This window comes from Anopheles cruzii, chromosome 2 (assembly GCF_943734635.1).
Source record: "Anopheles cruzii chromosome 2, idAnoCruzAS_RS32_06, whole genome shotgun sequence".
Classification (NCBI taxonomy): Eukaryota; Metazoa; Arthropoda; class Insecta; order Diptera; family Culicidae; genus Anopheles; species Anopheles cruzii.
This window is the reverse complement of record NC_069144.1, coordinates 26,605,456-26,628,243: the sequence shown is the minus strand read 5'-3', so window position 1 is coordinate 26,628,243 and position 22,788 is coordinate 26,605,456. Positions and strand designations below refer to the sequence as shown.

At 52.4% G+C, this 22,788-nt stretch overlaps 1 protein-coding gene across 1 annotated transcript in view; it reads left to right on the top strand.

Annotated features, from left to right (window-relative positions):
• Positions 1-17,212, top strand: part of LOC128277401 (fat-like cadherin-related tumor suppressor homolog) — a 78,333-nt gene extending 61,121 nt beyond the window's left edge. Inside the window, exons 12-21 of the mRNA XM_053015855.1 lie at positions 235-258; positions 4,747-4,983; positions 6,480-6,680; positions 6,883-7,286; positions 9,431-9,884; positions 10,115-15,748; positions 16,140-16,325; positions 16,430-16,450; positions 16,576-16,806; positions 16,893-17,212. Of these exons, the coding sequence (XP_052871815.1) occupies positions 235-258; positions 4,747-4,983; positions 6,480-6,680; positions 6,883-7,286; positions 9,431-9,884; positions 10,115-15,748; positions 16,140-16,325; positions 16,430-16,450; positions 16,576-16,806; positions 16,893-17,212 (7,712 nt within the window). The remainder of the gene's footprint in view (positions 1-234; positions 259-4,746; positions 4,984-6,479; positions 6,681-6,882; positions 7,287-9,430; positions 9,885-10,114; positions 15,749-16,139; positions 16,326-16,429; positions 16,451-16,575; positions 16,807-16,892) is intronic.
• Positions 17,213-22,788: the final 5,576 nt, after the last annotated feature.

The following is a 22,788-nucleotide window of genomic DNA, read 5'->3' as shown; positions in this document are numbered from 1 at the left end:
ATCAAATTATTTACGCAACATGCAGCGCGCGTGGCGCGGCCTTATGGAAATTCAATCCGATGTTTGTTCCAACCGTTGGGGGTTAAATCAGCATTTTCCAAACATAATCAACCGTGTTTTTTTTTTGATAAATTGCTCACCCTCTCTCTCTCTCTTTTTCTGGTTCTCTCTTTTAAACGTGTGTTGTGTAAAATGAAAAACCAAATTAAATTAAATCGCGCCCGATTCATGTAGCTCCGGACAGTACCAATGGGCCATGTGAGTACCGAACAAGTGTTCCTTTCTCTGCATTCTCTGTTGTGTCTCGTTGTGTTCTCGTGTTGTGTTTGTTTAGATTTTAATTTTTAATTTGTCCACTGTTTGCTCACTGCGTATGTGTGTGCCTTATAACTCATCACTCACAATTGTGTCGTAACGAATCGCTAGCGTTAAGGTTCCTGTTTTTTTAATTGCACTCAAACTATACTTAATCACCCGTGTGTGTGTGTGTTTTCACCCATTTAACGCTTGCGTGCTCACTCATTACACACCGAAACTAGCAAAGCCTCACACACAGAAAACAAACACACATTTTCATTGTGACATCTATTGTTAAGCGTATGACCCGGTGTTTTAACTTTTCATATCCTTCAGCTACAGATAGAGGAACGTGTTCTGTGCCTCGCTTTATGTTTTAAAAGTGATTAAAAATGTCACACAAAGGATGCATACCCGACCCGAGATCGACGTGCTTACTTTCGAACCATCACTTCAATCTGGGTCGATCCACACGGCCAACGGAAACCGACTGCACAAGAATGCAGCGTCGAAAACAATAGAAGCATTTTGATTGACTCGGTTCTATCAACCACAAAAAATTGTTTATAAGACCGGCGCATGGCATTCGGTGTTGAATATTGTTTTTTACGCGGCTCCACGTTCTCCATCCACGGGCGCGCGTTGTTTGCTCGTTATTTTAGGCCATCGGATTATTTATTCATCCTTTTTTTTGGTTGAGCCACGCCACGGGAATATTATTAATACGAACGCAACAACGAACAACACACCGTGCTATTGACAAGCTTTCAATGGTGCTGGTGCTGGTGGTGGTGCTGAAATGCCTTTTTTTGCTTCGACAACATAATCTTGGAAACGTAGTTCTCGCGCCCCCCGGACCGATGGAGGCGCACGGTGGCGGGCTTGTGACCGAAAACAAAAAATACCCACGCGGCAGGCCCAGATCAAAATCCATTTTACCATCTATGATGGAAAATTGCATAAATTATTTGCCTCCATATTATGTTCGTCATCTTTCGGACGATCGTGTGCGTGGAGCGGTGTATTGTTCTTGGCCTGTATTGACGGTTTTCCTGGGCATTGTTTGCGTAAATTTGCGGATCATTTTTGCCTCACTCTGATGCAGGTTGTTGCATTGCACCTTGCAGCACGGAAATTGGGCGGCCTAATAAGAGGCCATTCCAATAAGTAGTGAAGCTACTAGAAAGCTATTCTGGTATTAATTAATTAGCTCAGTAAAATACGGTGTACAATGTGTATTAGAAATTTCAACACGAGTTACAGTTCATTTTCAACAGAGTGGTGAAATTGATTTAACTTCACTACTTATTGACCAACGTGATCAGTGACTTGTTGTGCCCTGTTTTCAACGATCATCGCACGCACATCCTGACACGCAGCGCGCCATGTCCGGGTGTACGAAAGTGGTGATACGTTGTCTGGCACCCTTGCTTGCTGGCCCATCCCATTCGATGTCCCCGCTTTCCGCAGGGTTTGATAGCTTTTTTCCGATGGCGATCCCGGTGCAGCGCCGACTCGCCGCCGCACTGCTTTTTTGCGTTGATCCGTTGCTGTAGCATATTTATTCACGCCACGCGTGTGCTGGGTGGCGGCGACGAAGTGTTGAAATATTCACACACCATTCCCACCACAGCCCAGAGCCCAAACGGAAAATCCGTTTCCTCACTTCGGATACTTTCGAAGCCTTTCGTGATTTTTTTTACTGTTGCGTGATGTACGCTACGATAGAGCCACACTAACACCGCCCGCATTCTTTCGGAACCATATCGGAGCCATTGTGTGGCCGGTCAGGTTTGGGTCCTTTGGGCACACTTTTTCGTTCCTTTTAATCCATATTTTTATTGGCGTTAGTTTGGCCCACCCCACGCGGATACTGTCATGAGCTCCGCAGCTTAGCTTTGGATCAGAGATCAGTTGCCGCCGGCGAGCAAGAGCTACACGGAGCGAACCCAGCGACCGACTGGCCTCCATCGCGGGATCTCGGCCGATCGATAGGAACTAATAGGATTTATGCTGTTAGCGTACCATCCAAAACACCGCACGGAACACGTTTGGCAGTCGTTTGGGTGGCTTTATTAAATCATCGGTGAAAAATAATTCCTTTTTCTGTTTGGCACCGTTGTGCGTTTGGCCAACGGCGGCGGCGAGCGAATCGCGGTTTATGGACATTAGCTTTTGGGGCTCTTCGTGTTCGTGTTTTGCAAATGCTGTTTTAGTGCTATCCGAGGCTTAGATTACTATAGAGCGGCAATGGCATTCTACTTTTGTTTTTGATTTTAACAAATCACTGTTCGCGTACCTTTCTTAATTAGTTTAGATGGTACAGAAAAAGAAAACATTGAAAATGTTACGTTTGCTCGGATCATAAATTTGTGCGCGGCACAAATTCCTATTCGGCGCACAATCTGGGCCACAGTTCCATTTCATCGATGGCGCCGTGAACACACGTGTTGAGGTGTAGTTACATTCGGATGTGTCACAAAAAAACACCCCGGAACGTGATCGAGCACAACGGCCAGCATTAAAAGCAGTTTTTTCGCAGGAAATTGGAATTGATGCGGGTAAATGAAAGGAATTTGGAATAACGCGGAATGTATTTATTTGCAACAACGCACGCCCCTCGGTTCGTTTAACAATTCGGCCGTACGCGTTTATTGACCGATTTCTTTATTTTTTACTACACGCCATTGATGCAAGGTATGCAAAGGACAATGAATAAAACGCATGTTATCGGCGCTATTCGATAAGATCAAAAGCAAAAAAAACGTGAACAAGGTCTTTATGGTGCTTCAATCTCAGTGCGAAATGGAAATCATTTTGACGTAGTTTTTTTCGTGTGGTTTTATACAAACCGTGGCAGGAAATGAAGTAACTTCATCTGATTCTTTTCCCGGCATCGAGTAGGATTTCCAGCTTGCCCAAATGAAATGGATTTTAAGCGGTATTGAATGAATTCAATTTCGATGAAGAGAATTCCAATCGATTATTTTTGGACAACTTGTCCATCATCTCCAACAACGTTGAACTTGATGCCAAATGAAACTTTGTGAAGCTCATCTATCGCTATTTGGAAAGCCAACCAGTGCAAACCACCCGAAACCAGTATTGTAAAACGCCCAAAAATCGGGCACCCCTAGTCTGTGAAAATCACGTTCGTGTTCCGGAGATCACTTCCGGGGCAGTTTTGAGGTAGCCGGGAATGTACGGGATGTGGGCAACAAATGAGCAAACGAAACCACACCACGCATAACGCATAATGCGCCTCACAAAGTCCTCAGACCCTTCCCCCTAATCGGGGGTTTAGATTGTGCGGGGTTCGCCCCGGTTCGACGACAACCGATTGCGCCGGAAATGCGAGTTGCGGTTTTTGGGGTACGCCGCCCCGTTCGCCATGCACTATACTGGACGTTGCTGTGGTCGGAAACGGAAACAATTGCTTTCACCCACTGGCACGTGTTAGTTTTTGGAGGTTTGGATGGCGAAATGTCATCAGAGTCGGCACTCGATACCGCATACACATTCCCAATAATCGATTGAGCGAAGAGTAATTAGCAGCAGTTTCTAATGATTCATCTGTTATGCTGTTCAACGGTTTAGATGCTTTATTATTATTTGCATTTTAATCTATTCTGTTATTCACTCAGCAGTTTTCGATCACGCTTTAGCAAGTTTTTTATGTTTAATTTTATTTATTTTTATCTCACGCCGGAAGTGACGATTGAAGTCTGCCTGTCGCTAAAACTTTACAGCTGCTGCCGTTTTGCATGAATCATCACACAGTACGGCGCACAAATCGAACAAACGGCGCACACCTTAGCTAACACCTCGTCACAAAAACCGCTCATCGTTAGTATGATGATGGGCGCGGAGTACACTTTATTTTGGCGAGTCCCAAAAGAAAGAAACCCAAAAAATGGGCAATGAAAAGTGGCATTTGAATTTAGCACAACCACACTTACACACCACACAGCAACACACACACACACTGCACCGTGGCCCGCATCATTTGCAAATGGTTATTTTATGTTTGTGGTTGGCAAAGAAGAACGAAGCATGCTGGCCGGGCCACCGCGCAGGTCGGCCTGGCCGCAAGGGCAAACAAAATTTCCCCAATTGCCTGCCAAAAGATGTGTCTGCAAATAATAAAAACCGAGACGGCCGTTTGTAAATTTTTAATACTAATGTTTAATGCGTTTTCCTCTCTTTCTCTCTGTGTCTCTTTCTTTTTTCCTTTTTTCCTGCACGGCGCTGTTCATTTCGTGGATCATCTCGTTCCGTACACCGTCACGACGCCGTCTTCCGGTGGCTCGTAATCCTCGTTCCACCGCCTGAACGGCCGGATGTTGACCATGCTGTGGGATCGTTCGTCCTTCATCGACATCGTCTCTCTCTCGCTCTCGTTGGCCGGCCTGATACGGGTGGTTAAAAAATGATCATCGCGCAACGCAGGTGCCATCTACGTCGTGGACGAGCTGGACTACGAGCGGCGGCAGAGTTATGAACTTTTAATTAGAGCCACCGACAGTGTGTCGGGTGTGTCGGCGGAAGTGCCCGTCTCGGTGCTGGTGCAGGACGTGAACGACTGTCCGCCGGAGATCGAGCAGGACAGCTACAACATCACCGTGTCCGAGCGGGCCCCATTCGGGACGGCGATCCTGAAGGTGCAGGCCAAGGACAACGATACGGGTAAGGACCGCGCGGAGTGAACGTTTCGTGCCGGCAAATTCGTCCCTCGAGAAGGCAAAAAGGCCAACGAACGGGCCGGGAAAGTGTTCGGAATAACAGTGTTTTTTCTTCTTGGCGGTAACTGGACCTCTTCTGGATTCCGGTTCGGTTCCGGGACGTTCCTGGCCCTTGTTTTTCTTTGCGCTCCGATCGTACCGTTTTCTTGTAAAAACACGACCCTGCTGCCACTGGCGCCCGGAGATTCCACAGCTCGGCTGGTCAACGGAGCGGCAATAATGGAACGCTATTAAGCCACTCGGGTGCAGTTCCGGAGCTGCGCGGAAAATCTTTTGCTTTGCGATGGCGCCCGGTGACCACCGGTCCCAGAGGGCCCTAGAGGTTTTAAGTATTACACTTTCGATACACCACACCCTCGTGAGTGGTCCTGTGGGCCATAAATACCTCTCCCTTCCGAGAACCCCACGACGGTGTCGGCGCAGAACGGAACGGCAATCGATGATTGACAGTTTTCGTGATGCCGGTTCAGAAATTCCACGCTCTCATCGATTATTAACTTCAATTACGGCGGTTCCATCACCGCCCGCCCGGAGGCGGAAGGATAACAAGGATAACGATTATCTTTCCGCCACCGACGGCCGACGAAGAGCCTGTGCTTGTGCTTTTAATTGGAAGATTCTCCATCGATCCCCTTAGCTCAGTATATTAACTCCATTCTTCCGGACGCCATTTCCCGAGGAAATGACTCCTGAAATAGGTCACTTGCTGTAGTATCCCGTGCCTGGTTCAATAATGTACAACACTGGCAAGGCTGGCATGATGGGAGTAATAAGGTAACAGTTCGCGTGAAGCGTGATGCCCAATTACGGCGGATACAAAAAGAAACGTTCCAAACGTCCCCGAATCCGACTTCGTCTGAAGAGCGCCACAGACCGTTGAGTGTCTATTCCGCGAAGAAACACTCCGCGAGCCCCGACCGCGCGCCCGCCACTCACTCGTACGTTCTTTTAGCACCGTAATCGTCATTACCGTTGGCCCGCGTGTCGTGCCACTTCAACGGGACACTTTCTATCCGTCCGCCGCCGGCACACACCATGGAGCATCGCCTCTGCGCAATCACCCCAGCTCGACGAGCGCCGGAACCCCCGGAGTGTACATCACTCTCGACCACGCACACCATTAGTGGGCGCGGACGCGAGTCCTCGACGCGACTCACCGGTGCTTCCGGCACTCCGACGGCAACACCGGCACAAGGATGAGCTTTCGGCCGAGCTGTGCCGAGAAGCGGCTTGTGCCGGTGCTGGTGCTGGTGCTGGGGTCACTTGAAGAAAAGGACAACATTCCGCCCGCCGTCGGGACGGATCGTCCGTCCCTCCGTTCCCCATGCGTTTTAATTAAACACGTCACACATCCGGACAAATTACGACAAACGATGTCTGTGGCTGCTGCTGGTGCTTCGAACCTAACCGGAATCCGTTCCGTTCTGTGTGTGCTTGCAGGCATCAACCAGGTAATTAACTACGCCCTGCAAACGGACTCCAAGAACACCTCCGAACACTTCCACATGGACCCGGTCGACGGGGTGATCTACCTGAAGAAGTCGCTGGACCACGAAACGCTCAGCCATCATCACTTCACGGTCGTCGCGTCGGACAAGGGTGTGCCGAGTCTCAGCTCGACCGCCCACGTCTGGGTTTCCGGTAAGTGGCTTGCGGCGCCCGATTTTTATACGCTCGTTTTGTGACTCTTCCGGACCATTTGGCTTGCGATCTCGCTGCCGCTTCGTTTGCTGTCCAGGAATTTCTATCTTATCTTTCGAAGTTTATCAAATCGCTATCAAAGTTCCCTGCTCGATTGTTTGTCCTTTTTTCACTGATTTCCAACTCCACTTCCGTTTCGCAGTGATGGACATGAACGACAACCCGCCCAAATTCGAGCAACCGTCGTACTCTTGCGTCCTGTCAGAGCACGCATCCCGCGGCCAGTTCGTCACGGTGGTGTCGGCCTCCGACCCGGACTACATCGATCACGATCGGCTGGTGTACACGATAGCGCAGGGCAACGAGCAGCAGACGTACGGCATCGACCCGGTCAGCGGCATCATCACGCTGGTCAACATGCAGAACTTTGCGTCCGAGCGCCACGTGTCGGTGCTAAACGTGTCCGTCACCGACGGAGTGTACACGAGCTTCACGCGCGTCAAAATCACCATCCTGCCGGCCAACCTGCATCATCCGGAGTTCGAGCACCAGACGTACGACGCGAAGGTGAACGAAAACCAGCTCGCCGGCCGCCTCGTCACGACGGTAAGTGCGATGGATCCCCGTTGTTATCTCACTTCGCTCCTAAAAGCCAGCTCCGCCCGGCACCGGCACCGGCATCTTTTCGGAGCACGGACCCCGGGGAACGAACCACGGAGGCTCCACGAGCCGTCAGAAAGATAGCCGCCAGCAGACTGGCCGGCCGCGCTGATTGTGTTGATAGGATGGCTTTAATTTATGTTAAAAGCTTGCCACTGAAATTAGCACAACAAAGCCTGGAACGCGAACCGTGCAAGGAGAGAGAGAAGGGTGTGGGCTATTATGTCCCCCTCTGGTTGCCGTGTGTACTCCACTTTGCCAACTGCGGCTTGGTGAATGTACCAAGCGGAGTTCCTCCCCCAAGCAGGGTTAGCAGAGAGGCACTTCCTGCTGCTGCGGTAAGGCAGAAGCCGTGTATCGCATAATTGCGATAAACAGGGACCGCAAAAAAAGGCTTCACAACAACGGCACACTCCAGCCAGAAGCGGAGGCGATCCTGTTCACACCTTCGCAAGGATCAAGATTGTTTGCTGTGGGACCGCCAGCGAGGCATCACACTCTAGTGTGTCCCGGGTATCATCCAACAAAAGTGGGCCGAGTTTCTAATTTCACGCCCTAGCGTTTTTCGCTAGAAAGGACATTGGCGGTGTGTGCCCCAAAGACCCCCAAAGGTCTGTGTCTTACAGTATTTGAAGCATGTTCCGAACCGGGTGCATTGGTTGCTGTGAAATAATTGTTTCTTGTGTCACTGGATCGCCCGGGGCCAGCAACACTCTCCTCGCTGATGAAACCTCGCTGGGTGCAGTTTCTCAAAAGTTCGGAACCTCCACCGAGCACACCGACGCTTCCGAATCACGACCGACCGCCAATAAATGAGGGCAACCATGCCACGAGCGAAGGGACCGACCCGACAAACCCCAACACACGTCGCTTTCTCCGAGCCGGCCGAGAAGTGGGTTTAATACTTTTTCTTGCTCTCTTAAATGCAACCCAATGCCGCCGCCGCCTGCGGGGTGCACATTAGTTTCCGGTTTAAACGGGACGGCGGAAGTGTGCCAAAGAAAATAGGAATGCAAATTGGATGCAATTAAGCTACACGTCGTCATCGTCGTCGTCGTCTGTTCGTCTGCACCATTTCCTTCCGAGTGCCATCAAAACCGTGTGCATGTGTGTATGGTGGTGGCATGTCGAGAAAAATGCTGATTTATGTTAAGCGTTGGAAAAACGGCCACCATAATCCATCCCGTTCCGTTGTTGCTGCTGCTGCTGAGTTTCCGTAACCTCATACTTTAGGGTGCAAAGGGAACCGAAGTGAGCTCGAAACGAAATTCGCCTAAATGTATGCAATCAAAACTCGTTACTCGACACCACGTCGATTACTTTTTGCCGCCGCGCTTCTGAAAGAAAGACCAACGCGGAGCGTACGGGTCACTTCCGATTTTGTGGTTACGAGCGCCCTCGAACACAATTACTGCGCGTCGTCGGCCACCGAGAGCTCCAAAGTATTTTGCTATTTGGCGTTTCGTGGAAAATGGAATCGAGCTCACGAACCCGAAACGAAGTTCGGCAAAAAAAACCTCATTATTGCGCCCGGGAAGCAAGAAGCCGTGGCAAAGTCAAACACCTGCACAAAACTCGGCGCTCGGTGGGGCTTCCGGTGCAAGGTTTTTGGTGAATATTGTTTTTTTGCGGTGGCCACACCACCGCAAAACTGTGTCACCGGCGCACAGTGCCAGTGCTGCAGCAGCTGGGCTGCGCACTCTGGAGACCACAGAAAAGGATATGAGCGTGTTGCACCGTAAGTGAATTTCGGAACGGGCGCGCGGACCCCATTCTGCGGTCATTTTATGCTCCGTTCGGTTCGGGTGTTTTCCGCTGCGGTTTTGTGTGTTTTCCGGGAGCGGGATGTTTATGTTGGTGAAATGAAGAAAATGGATTCTGGCTCGCGGAAAATTGCGGCAAATAAAATGGAAGCCCGACCCAGAGCGTGCTGCTGGCGGATCGATAACCGCTAGTGTGTCGTCGTCAACACCTTTGCTGGGAAGCCTTGACACACACACTTACTGAGGCTGAGAATACCGCTTGAGGCGCCGTCCGTTAATCGACTTCCTTTATCTTCCTCTCGCCGGGTCTCTCCGGGTATTTTGTAGGTCAAGGCGACGGACGCCGACTTTGGCGAGTACGGGCGGGTGGCGTATTCCATCATCTCCGACGACATGCAGGACCACTTTGCGATCGACAAGGAGAAGGGCGAGCTGGTGACGAAGAAGAAGCTGGACCGGGAGGCGCGTGCCACGTACGAGGTGCCGATAATGGCGGTCGATGCCGGCGGCAAGGCTGGCTTCTGTACGGTGCGCATCCGGGTCGGCGACGAGAACGACAACCAGCCGGAGTTCCAGTACCGCGAGTACAAGACGCTGATCCAGGGCAACCTGACCGTCAACACGACGTTCTACCGCGTCCGGGCGCTCGATGCCGACGAGAACCAGAACGCCGTCGTACGGTACGCCATCTTCGACTCGCAGAACACCGGCATCCGGGAGCTGTTCGGTATCGACGAAAACACCGGTGGCCTGTACCTGCAGAAGAGTGCCGTGCAGTGGGGTAAGTGTCACACGCGCCTGGTGAAACTTATTATCAGCTTGTCAACCTTTTTGAGACGTACTTAAGAGCTTAAAATTCGCAAAGAACTGACTTCGATTGATGATATCTATTTTCTATGAAGAAATATGGATTAAACTAAGAATCAAATCAAAGTTGGATAGTTTCTCAACAGTTGATTGAAATTCCATTAAACTAACGCGCAAACTGCACAAATCTTCAACCCAAACCAGAGAACCAACTGTTCCAGTTCTTCATTCGGGCCCACGACGGCGGAACTCCGTCGCTGTACGCGGACGTACCGATCGATATCTACATCATGAGCTCGGCCGAGAATCCGCCGCTGTTCGAGAAGAAGGACCGCAAACTGTTCCTCTCCGAAAGCTCCCTGCCCGGCACGGTCATCACGCGGTTACGACTCTCCGGAAACGTGACCGCACGCTACCGCATCCTGACCGGCGAGCTGGACGAGCCGCAGTTCTCGATCAACGATGCCGGCCAGCTGCGGTTGGCGAAAACACTGGACCGCGAAACACGGGACGCCCACCTGATAGCGATCCTGGCCGAGACGGACTCGAGCCCGCCGCTGACGGCCGTTACGGAGATTGTGCTGCACGTGCAGGACGAAAACGATAACCCGCCGATCTTCGAGAGCAACCCGTACTCGTTCACGTTGGCCGAGAACATCGACAAGAACCGCGCCGTCATGAAAGTGACGGCCCGCGATGCGGACAGTGGCTCGAACGGGGACATTCGGTACGCCCTTTCGCCCGATGTAGGTGACATCGTGAACATCTTCGACGTGGACGCACATACTGGCTGGATCACGACGCTGGTGACGCTGGATAAGGAGCGCCGTGAGGACTACAAGTTCCAGGTGCTGGCGACGGACAACGGGGAACCGAAGCACACGACCCGCTCGACGGTAATCATTCGGCTGAAGGACTACAACGATTGTCCGCCGGTGTTCAACGAGGACCACTACAAAGCGACGGTCAGTGAGGATGCGCTGCCCGGTACGGTGGTGCTCCAGATCTCGACCACCGACCGGGACGTGGATCTGAAGACGCCTGTCGAGTACTACATCATCGCCGGGGACGCGCTGTCCCAGTTCCAGATCAAGGGTACGGGCGAAGTGTTTGTGGTGAAGCCACTGGACCGCGAAAGCCTGGCCGGGTACGAGCTGAAGGTGATCGTAACCGATGGCAAGTACACGGCCACGGCCAACATCTCGATCACGGTGCTGGATGCGAACGATAACCCACCGTACTGTTTGAAGTACCGGTACCGGGAGCAACTGAGCGAAGGAGCCCGCCCCGGGACCGTCGTCCTGCAGGTGCTGGCCAACGATATGGACGAACCGGCCAACAGTCGGCTGCGCTTCTATCTGACCGGCAGCGGCTCGGAAGACTTCAACCTGGACAAGGATTCCGGTCAGCTGAAGACTTCGCGCCGATTGGACCGCGAAACCCAGTCCCGCTACAGCCTGATGGCACACGTGCAGGATCGCGATCATCCGGGCTGGGAGTGCTCGTCACAGATCGAGCTTACGCTCACCGATCTGAACGACAATCCGCCCGACTTCTCGATGAACCCGTACAGTGTGACGCTACCCGAGGACGCCGAGGTCGGTACACTCGTCACGAAGATCCATGCCACGGATGCCGACATCGGCGTTAACCGGAAGATCAAGTACGCATTCCTCGACTCGTACCGCGATCACTTCCTGATTGCGCCCGAATCGGGTATCGTGACGCTAGCGAAACCGCTCGACCGGGAGCAGAAGGCGGTGTACAATCTGTCAGTCTCGGCGACCGATCTAGGCCACCCGGCCCTCTCGAACGCTGCCGTGCTGATCATCAACGTGCAGGACATCAACGACAATCCGCCCGAGTTCACGTCGAAGCACTACTTTGCGTCGGTGCCGGAAATCAATTCGATCGGCTCGGAAATCCTGAAGGTGCTGGCCACTTCGAAGGACACCGGCATCAACGCGGAGATCAGCTACTCGATCATAGGTGGAAACGAGCACCGCAAGTTTACGATCAACAACCGCACCGGCATTCTGGCACTGGCGGATACGCTCGATTACGAGCGCGCCCGCGATTACTTCCTCACGATCCAGGCCGTGGACGGTGGGACGCCACCGCTCAGCAACCTGGCCACGGTGAACATTTCCGTCACGGATAGCAACGACAATCATCCGCAGTTTACGCAAAATTCGTACAACGCCCGAATCCGCGAGGACGCCCAGCGAGGCGATCGGATACTGCAGGTCCGTGCGAACGATCTCGATGCGGAGGAGAACGGGCGGGTAAGCTACACGATCGAACGGGGCGATCGGATGGAGCAGTTCGCGGTCGAACCAGACACCGGGTACATCTCCGTCGCCGGTACACTCGATCGGGAGTCGATCTCAAACTACGTGCTGGAGGTGCAGGCCCGCGATCACGGCGTTCCGACGCTGACCGCGTACGTGCTGGTGAACATTGAGATCTCGGACGCGAACGACAACCCGCCGCTGTTCGCCCAACACAACTACACGGCCGTGGTGCAGGAAGACAAGCAGCTCGGACACACGCTGCTCAAGTTCGACGTCACCGATGCGGATACGGCTCCGAATGCCGCGCCTTACACGTTCGATTTCCGGGCCGGCAATGAGGGTGGTTCGTTCCGGATCGAGCAGGATGGGATCCTGCGGACGGCGACCCGGTTCAATAGTAAGATCCGTGACAGCTACCAGCTACAGGTGCGCGTGTTTGACAACGGAACACCGCCCCTCTACTCCGACACCTGGGTGCTGGTGAAGGTGATCGAGGAGTCGCAGTACCCGCCGGTCATCACGCCGCTCGACATCTCGATCAACTCGTTCATGGACGAGTACCCGGGCGGAGTGATCGGGAAGGTGCACGCCGCCGATCAGGATCAGTACGACACGCTGTCGTACGGGCTGGCCCCGACCGCCGGAGTGCTCTACTCGCCCACGAACCTGTTCAACATCTCGCGCAATGATGGTGTGCTGTACGCGTATCCCCGGCTCGACGTAGGCGACTATCGGGTCAACGTGACCGTAACGGACGGCAAATTCTCCTCATTCACGATCGTCAAGGTGGCGGTCGAGCTGGTCAACGACGAGATGCTCACGAACGCGGTCGTCGTGCGCTTCCTGAAGGTATCGCCCGAGGGCTTCGTTTTGAGCCACCGGAAGGGCTTCATCCGTTCAGTGCGCAACGCGATCGGTTGCAAGATCAAGGACATCATCATCATTTCGGTGCAACCGTCGAGCGACGAACTGAACCTGATTCAGCACCGAGTACGCCGACTCGCCGGTTTAGCGAACGTAACGCGGCAGGACGGTGAGCGATCCCGTCGCAACGCTGTCCGCGATCTGGATGTGTTGTTTACGGTACGCAGGGGTCAACCGGCTACCACCGGCTACTACACGGCCCACGAGATCCGGCGGGCGATCGACGAGAATCTGGAGGAGATCGAGGACGCCACGAAGCTGCAGATCGATGAGGTGGTCAAATCGAAGTGTTTGCCCAACTTCTGCATCCACGGCGAGTGTGAGGATCGGATCGTGCTTGATCCGCGCCTCATCCACCCGGTGTCGACGGACGTGACGAGCTTCGTGTCGGCTCGCCACTCACACCGTATGGAGTGCCTGTGCCGTGAGGGTTACGGGGGTGACAAGTGTCAACACGCGGTCAACGAGTGCTCCAAGTCGCCGTGTCCGGCCTACAAAACGTGCATCCCGGACTCGTCCGACCAGGGCTATCACTGTGCGTGCCGGGAAGGGTTCGCGGGCCCCAAGTGCGACCGGGACATTGCGCTCTGCAACGACGAAACGTGCTACGTACCGCGGAACCCGGTATCGTTCGGTGGCAAGAGCTACGCCCAATACCGGATCGAGAAGGAGATCGCACGGAAGCACCTGGAGGACCAGTTGGTGCTGAGCCTGCGGCTCCGGACCGTGCAGCCGACCGGCAACATCATGTACTCGGCCGGCAAGGTGGACTTTAACGTGCTGGAGATCATGAACGGCGTGATTCAGTACCGGTTCGACTTGGGATCCGGCGAGGGACTGGTCAGCGTGACCAGCATCTTCGTGTCGGACGGACTGTGGCACGAGGTGCGCCTCGAGCGGGAGGGCAACAGTGCGAAGCTGTTCGTTGATGGCAAGCACGTAGCGCAGGGTAATGCGCCGGGAGTGAACGGTGTGCTGAACCTGCAATCGGATGATATCTTTTTCGGGGCCGAAGTCAAACAGCACCCGACCGTGCTCGGGTTCGAGGATGTGCAGCGGGGGTACGTGGGCTGCATGGATGACATCCGGCTGTCGAAGATACCGGTGCCGCTGCACATGAACGGTGCGAGTTCCGTGGCCAGCCTGAGGCGGTTCGCGAACGTGGAGTTCAGCTGCGACGCCTCGTCAGTGTTGGTACCGCTCGGGGTTTGCGGAACTCAACCTTGCTGGAACGGAGGCACCTGTAAGGATGTGGGCGGTGGCAACTTTGAGTGCCTGTGCCATTCGCGGTTCTCCGGCCCGTACTGCCGGGAGGACCTGGATCCGTGCGCCTCCTCACCGTGTCTGTACGGGGGCAAGTGTTCGAAGGTGGGCTTCGGGAACTACACGTGCGACTGTCCGGCCCGGATGTCGGGCAAGCGGTGCGATTACGGGCGCTTCTGTACGCCGAACCCGTGCCGAAATGGTGGGGTCTGTGAGGAGGGTGACGAGGGACCGCTGTGCATGTGTCACGGCTATAGCGGCACGACGTGCGAGACCGATATCGACGAGTGTGAGAAGCAACCGTGCGGGAATGGGGCCACGTGCATCAACGAGGCGGGCAGCTTCCGGTGTATCTGTCCGCCCGAAATGACGGGAGCGAGCTGTGGCGATCCACTGTACACCAATCCGCTGACGATCTTCAAGAAGGTGAAACCGGAGATCTTCTTTATCGTGGCGAGCGTCATCGGGACGGTGCTGGTGGTGGTCGTGATCTGGGGTGTGGTGTGCGTATGCCGCAAGAAGCGCCGCTCGAACCGGCACGAGAAGATCAACAACGAGGCGAACAAGGGCATCGTGCTGAACCCGGTGTCGGAGGCGGCCGGAGCGTACAAGCGGGGCTCGAAGATGAGCAACCTGGAGATCCAGCGCGATCAGCGGCCGGTTTCGTACACGCCGACCAGCAACAATGCGACCGCCGCCGAGCATCACCTGTACACGTGCAGCGCGATGCTCCAGTACAACAACCTGGACACGCTCCGCAGCTACGGGTCGGCCGGGGACGAGCTGGAGAACGTGCCGCCCGAGTACCGGAAGGCGACGGTGCGGCCGACGCAGCAGATGGTCAACATCAATGCGAGCGGCGGCGCCAACACCTCGAGCGACACCGAGTCACTGCACAAGCAGAAGTGGACCGAGCAGATTCAGCTGCAAACGTTCACCGACAAGATCAACAACGATCTGAAGCGCCTCAGCCCGAGTGCGGCCCTCGAGCAGCAGCAGCCGCTGCTTCAGCAGCCACCCATGGCCATGCTGCCGCAAGCCCCCCATCCGGCCCATCTGCGGGCCTCGCCGATGCAGCTGAAACCGATGCAGCAGATGGGTATCCTGCCGGGCCGGTTACTCAACACGCAGCACTCGCCGACGATGCTGATGCCACCGCACAGCTTCGACGACCCGGCGGCCGGAACGCACCACGGCGGGGCCGCCTACCACTGGGACTGCTCGGACTGGGTCGGCCGGGGGCACCATCCGCTGCCGAACATCACCGAGGTCCCGGGCAGCGAAGTGCCCGACTCGTCCAGCTTCCACAGCAACGAAAGCAACGAATCGCACCCGAAAAACAATCTGCTACCACCGAGTAAGTACCCGGCCAGTCGGCCAGCACTATGGGGAAAAGTGGGTCACAAACTAACTTTAGAAAATTGGGATTTAACGCTACAGACCCCTTTAGTACAAGGTTATCTGGGAGAAGAACAGTTTAGAGAACACTTTCGTTCGAGCAATACATAGCAGAGACTCTAAATTAAGTTCTATTTCAATAGGTAAAGCTCCTCGAGCATCTTATATCCTTTTTTACACTCAATTCATTAGAATAATTTTTATCAGAAATTTAAAACATTAAAACATTTTGGTGTCATGCAGATTGCATAACTCAAGCGTTTAATTACCTTAAAATATCGAAAAAGGTTCTTTATTATACGTGACTGATCAGTATCTCTTTCGCTCTCTTTTTCCGCCTCTCTTCGCAGTACTAGGGCCGGTCGATTCGACGCGCGACATCGAAACGCTGAACGAGGACAACGAGTCGGAGTTCGTGGACGATTCCGAGTGCGATCAGAGTGAGCAGCCGCTGTCGTTGGGATTCGAGCAGAACACCTCCATACCATGTCTGAACCCGCTCGACAGTGGCAGCGAGGATTATAGATTTAATACAGGTAAGCGACCCACCGGTCCCAGGTTTCGTCCTCAACCAAGCGCGCCCACTAACGCTCTCGCCTATTTCTCACTAACAATTACCACTATCGCCGCCGCCGTGCAGTGCCTTTAAAAGTTCATACACGTAAGTAGCGTACTCCTTTCGAATGCCATCGACATGCCCGCGTCCTTTAGTTCCGTGTGCCACGTTCCGTCCGTCACATGATTTAAATGTTCTTTTTCTTGTTTTACTCCTTTCAACCGGCACAGCTGATAGTTATCTGCGTCATCCGAACAGCTACTTGCCGAAGTATAACATACAGAGCGAAACGGAGGGCGAAAATGTGCCACTGACCGGCCGGAAGCCGCTGAACGGGCTCGAAGTCGGCCGCCACCAGCTGGTCGAGTCCGACGAGGACGAGGACGTCGAGTCGTACGGGTTCCCCCAGACGCGCCGCAACCGCCGCGAACCCAGTGATATCGATTTAGTGTTAAAAACCGGTAAGTTGGCCTTCGGCGGGCCCTTTCCTCGTGCACCAAGCGTTGCCACGAATGATTAATTCATTCGTTTGATTCTCTCCCGGCAGACGAAGGAAGCTCTCTGCTAAGCCATTCCCGCACCCTGAACAGCTCCAATCACTCGAACAGCGATCTATCGACGCAGCTTTGCGAAATCGATGATTCCGAGTACGAACAGGAGCCGCCACAGCAGCAGCAGCAGCTTCATCATCACCATCATCATCATCATCACCACGGCAGCCCCTCGCCGGTGGCGGCGGCGGCGAACGTATCGGGGGGCTCTTCCGGGGCCGGCAGCAGCGTAGGTTCCGGCGCAGCAAGCACTTCCAAGCCACGCGGCCAGCAGAAAGTCAAGTGGAGCAACACCGTACAGCAGACGGAAGTTTGACGGCAGCTAATCAGCGACAGCGACAGCGACAGCGACGCGCAGCCACCACCACCACGTCTACAGGCAGCGCTAACAGATAAGACTTACTCTTCTATTTCCTTATTTATCGACGCCCCACGGAACCAGGAGTCGCCATTCCACCATAGCCGCCGGTCCGCGCCAACGAGGACACCATCGTCGCTTCACGTCTGGATAATTTATTTAATTTATTTCCCGATGGCAGCACCGCCGTCTGGCGGCGCCACGGAGCGGGCCATCGCTGGCGGCGTCTGCCAGGAACGCCCGGTGAGATGGACGCAGTTATATCGCGCCCTACTTCCGTTCCTTCGATGAGCCCTTTGATCTCTGACTTAGTTCGATGTGATTGTTTTTACGATTTTAAGCTACGCAAAAACAGCCTTCGAAGCTGAAAGCCGCAATCAAAATAGGGGTTGGAAATTGAAACGCGTGTAGTGATTCTCACCATACGTAAAAAATTTTTGTTTTGGATGCTTTCAAACCTCCGTTACGAATCAACGAAGTCGAAAGCACCACTAGACGCGGTGACGAATACGGGGTTGCTCGGTTGGTGTCTAATCAGACAGGAACGCAAATCTTGGGCACGAAGAAAAGGACCTCTCACAACGCGCATACCGATCCGAAGGTGTCTCAGTTAGCGCTCCTTTTAAGGTAGATAAAAACACGAGACGCGACTTCAAAGGTGTTCCCGTCGAACCCAGACGGCAAACCAGCTCCACTGAATACCTTCCATTAGTTCCATTGGCGGCGTTGGATGGCCCGACGGCGGCGTAGTAAGGCGGCGGAAGATTACCAGTTCAGTATTTGCATAGTTTTGTGTTCGGCCGGGCGGTTTGTCCGGAGGTAGACGGTAACACGGACCGTCGCAGATACAATTCCAGACTTACTATGTTTTATCTTACATGGTTTGTCCCTTGCATTGGACACAAGCCATCGGAAGAGGATTTCTCGTTTAGCAATTAGTAACCGAGCAAAAAGGGACCCCGAAAGGTTTTTTCCTTTACGTTTACCTACCGGTAAAACAATCAAGGTTTCCATCGACCGCGATTCCCACATATGATCTACTTACAAAAAGTGTGCTATCAAATGATGCCTTATTTCAGTGCGTGGCTATTTAATGATTTCACATCACTCATCGTACCAGTACCTTAAACCACATCCACAGAGAGAGCAAAAGAACTGCACACGAGACAAACATGTTCATTTCCGACCGTACACACAGTAAAGGAACATATTTTTAGCCCTCAATTCCTTGTTTTGTAAATGTAAACGTAGAGTATCGCTAGCGAAGCGTATCATCCGGAGAAGAACAGAACAAACGGGGCAAAATAGTAGGAAAACTGTGTAGTAATTAACAAAAAAAAAACGGAACATTCAAACCCTAATCTGCCACACACACAAAAGTAGTACTGTACGCGAAGGGGCGCCTCGTGGCCGTGGTGTGGAGCAGCAAACATGGAGTGAACAAGTGAGCCCTCTAGTGAGCTCTAATCCTTAGCGAAATAACAAACTTTAACACACACAAAATCAACAAAAACTAACTAAACAATCGACGATGCGCTGGAGGGCTCGGTCGGGGGGGCCGACTGGGCACCGACCGGGGGCTGGGCCAGGCTTGTGTATCATAGGACGGTAAGCGGCAGCGTATGTTAGAGAATACAATTCGTAACTTTATTTTGTACGTTCGGAAACAAGTTCGGGAGTTCGGGACGACAAGCTGCGAGCGAGGACACAGCGCACGAAAATATATCAAAAGTATTAGGGAAGAAAATAAATCAAAAACACTCTCGAAACACCCGGTTACTAGAGCGAGAGAGACCCCCTGTACCAACCTGTTTGTCCGCCGTCCGCGGTACAAGACTATCGCCATCCTTTCCATTTTTTGTTTTTATTGCGCGGCCTAAATCGATGCCGAACATTATTTTGAAACCATTTCACCATAAAACTCCACTAAAACATTCGTATCGTGTTTTTTGGGCCGGCAAAAATCATTAAATATTTCGCTTTTTTATACTAAACACGACCAAAACTTTGTTCGAAAATGGCACCGCACTTTTATTGGGGTGGAAAAAACAGGAGCACACAACCCACGGTTACAATACAATCACGACGTGCACCGGAAACGGTGAACGAAAGTGCCATTCGGCGGCAAACGATTCTCGGACCCTCTGACCGCTCTGTTGTCCTGCGTGTGTGTCCAGCGCGCAGTATTTGGTCGCGTGCGGCGCACATCACTCACACTAACACATCATCGTCCTTCTCGCGGACGTCGTTTCGAGAACGAAGCGAAGAATTTATTTAGGTAAAATGTAAAGTAAAGAAAATGTCGTAGGAAAAACAAATCGAATTAAAAAGCCGAATAGAGCAGAACAACAATCGGCGCGCAAAAAAGGCGAACGTAGCCCACGGAGAATGCGCTGCGCCGCATCCGCTCGTTTATATCCGATGCGAAGATCAAACGAAGGTAAATAAAATTTCTGAGATATGACTATTTTTAAAAATGCCCTCGGCGTAAAGATTTTTCTTTCGAAGTTCCGATTCCGTTCTCTTCGGGGAACGTCCTGTTTAGGTTCTCGCGCGTTGCCACCAGCGGCATCAAAGGTAAGGTTAAACGATACGACCACCGCTCCACCTCTCTTCGTCCTTCTTCTCTTTTAGTCCAGTAAATCCGCGCCAGCGGCTTCATCTCTCCGCCGGATGGATTCGTTCAGGTGATGGAGGTCTTGATGAAGATTTCGTTGAACCCCGTTTTGATAGGTCGAAATTTATGACGAGCCACCACGCCATATTCCACATGTTGTTGGTGGCGATACTCTTAATTTTGATTCGGGCTTCATGACTACGGCCTTATTTTTGAGTCTAATTTCTTGGACAGATCAATTTCGATTCCGATTGCATTTTTATCTTCTCCATTGTGTCTCTCCTGCGATTCTGGATGACTTCTCACTTGGTCAGGAAGAATGATTAATATCATACACAATACAGAGCGGTGCAGGCAATGATGCCGCTGGGTTCGTAAAATCAATTCTGACTTTTACAATATCAGCCTTGCTTCCTGAGGGGATATAAATCGACGACAAATGCCACATCAAGATCGCCTACCTTGGCCTTGATGGGGTTCAGCTACTGTAAAATTATTAAATAAATTAAAAATTAAAAACTGCAAATTCACGACACGAACTCGATTACTATCGCTTCGTTTGCCGAAATTGAACCGTATAACAAACGCTGTACGCGCACGAGAGATACCGAGGTCATCTGGAACGGTGTCGATTGCCTAAAGGTTATCGGGACAGATTTGGTGAAGCGTCTGTTCTAATGATCCGTAATTATGGATCCGTGTGTTTGTGAGCGTCGGGCGAAATTCTGATTCCTGACTGACGACCCACCCATGGCCTTGAAGAAGCCATCCGAATCGTGCTGGCTTTGAGATGTCTATGATCAGTTGCGATCAGTATGAATTTGTGCTTCTCAGTGATCAGACGTAGCCAGCAGAGCAAAACCTTCGTCACAGACAACAGAAACCGGTTATATTTGAACTCTTTGGCTATCAAGTTCAGGAACTGAGCCCCCGTAGAAAAACCTGTTTCAATGGATCACCACCGCACGCAGCGAAGAACCATTCGACCGGAATGTTGGCTAACGTTGGTCATACTGTGTTGTTTTCTGCCCGAAAAAACCGTCTCTTCAAGAAGACATCTGGTATGCATGTACCGCAGCTACACCGCTACCCCGAGCAAACAGTACCGAATCGAAGACATCCCTATGGACCTCTGCACACACATCCTCTACTACGGAAGTAAAATCGATCCGACAGACAACGAGCTGGAGCCGTTTGATGGACGGCACGATATACTGGAGAGAGGATATCAAAAGTTTGCCGATATTAAAAACCGGCAGCCCGATGTGAAGCTTTTAATGAGCGTTCTTTGCACAATTCCTTCCTGTGGAAGGGTCGCTGCGTCAAGCGACACACGGAAAGTGTTGATCGAAAGTGCCATCCGCTTGCTGAGGCGATACAATCTCGATGGGCTATCGTACGAATGGCGCTACCCACCGCGAGAGGCAAAACAGGATTACGCTACGTTGATTGAAGAAACAAAGCAAGCCTTCAGGAGCGCCGGACACGACACGTGGACAGTTTCAGTTGATGTTCCCGGACGAGAGGATTCCATTGATAAAGCGTTCGACCAACAGCGCATCTGCAGGTAGGGTAGCAGTAAAAGTGTGGCGTTCATTCTGGCATCAATCAGAATTTGATTATTTTTCTAATCCGCTAGAGCCGCTGATTTTGTAATCCTCTGGGTTGATCGACGATTTTCGAGTCGCAAAAACACGGACATCCCGAGTCCGCTGTACCGACGACGTTTCGAAACAGGGGTTCTTCAGCGCTACAACGTCATGGACGGGACCCAAAACTGGATCAACAGCGGGTGTCCGAGGGATAAAATTCTACTTAAAGTGGCTGCCAGTGGCATGAAGTTTGCATTGGACGAAGCAAGCGATCACGGCGTTAATGCCACGCGCGATCTTGGGCAGTTTCCGCAGCACATGGAGTACAACGAAATATGCTCCCGGCTACGGGAAGCGGGCTGGACGGTCGATTGGGACGAGCGAAGTAAGGCACCGTTTGCGTATCGCGGTAGAGAGTGGATCGGTTACGAGAATGAAGTTTCCCTCGAGGAGAAGGCATACTTCGTGGACGGTGAGGGTTTGGGGGGGTTAGTGGTGGAATCGATTGATCAAGATGACTACAGGGGGGTCTGCGGAAAGAAGTACCCTTTGCTGACGGCTCTTTGGAAGGCTTACAAACCGACCTGGTCGACCGACGACGATCCGTTTGACTTTGCCATCCACCGTGCTACTTAGCGCCCGAGTTGAATGAAGAGTTCCGTGTTATTACTAAAGCGTTCACTAATTAAGGCCCATATGTTAAGAGATTTCGTGTTCGTGTGTCGGTTGGTCACAGCTGTTCAGGCTGAAAACATGCATACAAGATGTCTCCTTGAAGAGACGTTTTTTTCGGGCAGAAAACAACAAAGTATGAGCAACGTAGGCCAACATTCCGGTCGAATGGTTCTTCGCTGCCTGCGGTGGAGATCCATTGACACAGGTTTTTCTACGGGTGCTCAGTTCGTGGACTTGATAGTCAAAGAGTTCAAATATAACCGGTTTCTGTTGTGTGTGAAGACGGTACGTCTGATCACTGAGAAGCACAAATTCATTCTGATCGCAACTGATGGTAAGGCTCGCACAAGAACCGATTCGAATGGATTCTAAGCCTCGTAATTTGGTTTTAATCGAGCACGTCGAAGGCCCGGAATTGATGGAGTGGATGATGGAGTAATCGGTAATGCTCGTCGTTATCGCGCAGCTGGGTCCATGGATTCGATTCCCGAGAGGGCTTCAACAACTATTTCACCTAGTTCGGCCTGTGGTGGTGTCAAGTGCGATTTTACAATACGGAACCGGTGCTACGATTCCAGTCCAATGCAATGTATGCCGCTGCTCGTAGTCCTCTTCTCAAGTGCACCTCAACCTGGGCGTAGGACGATTAA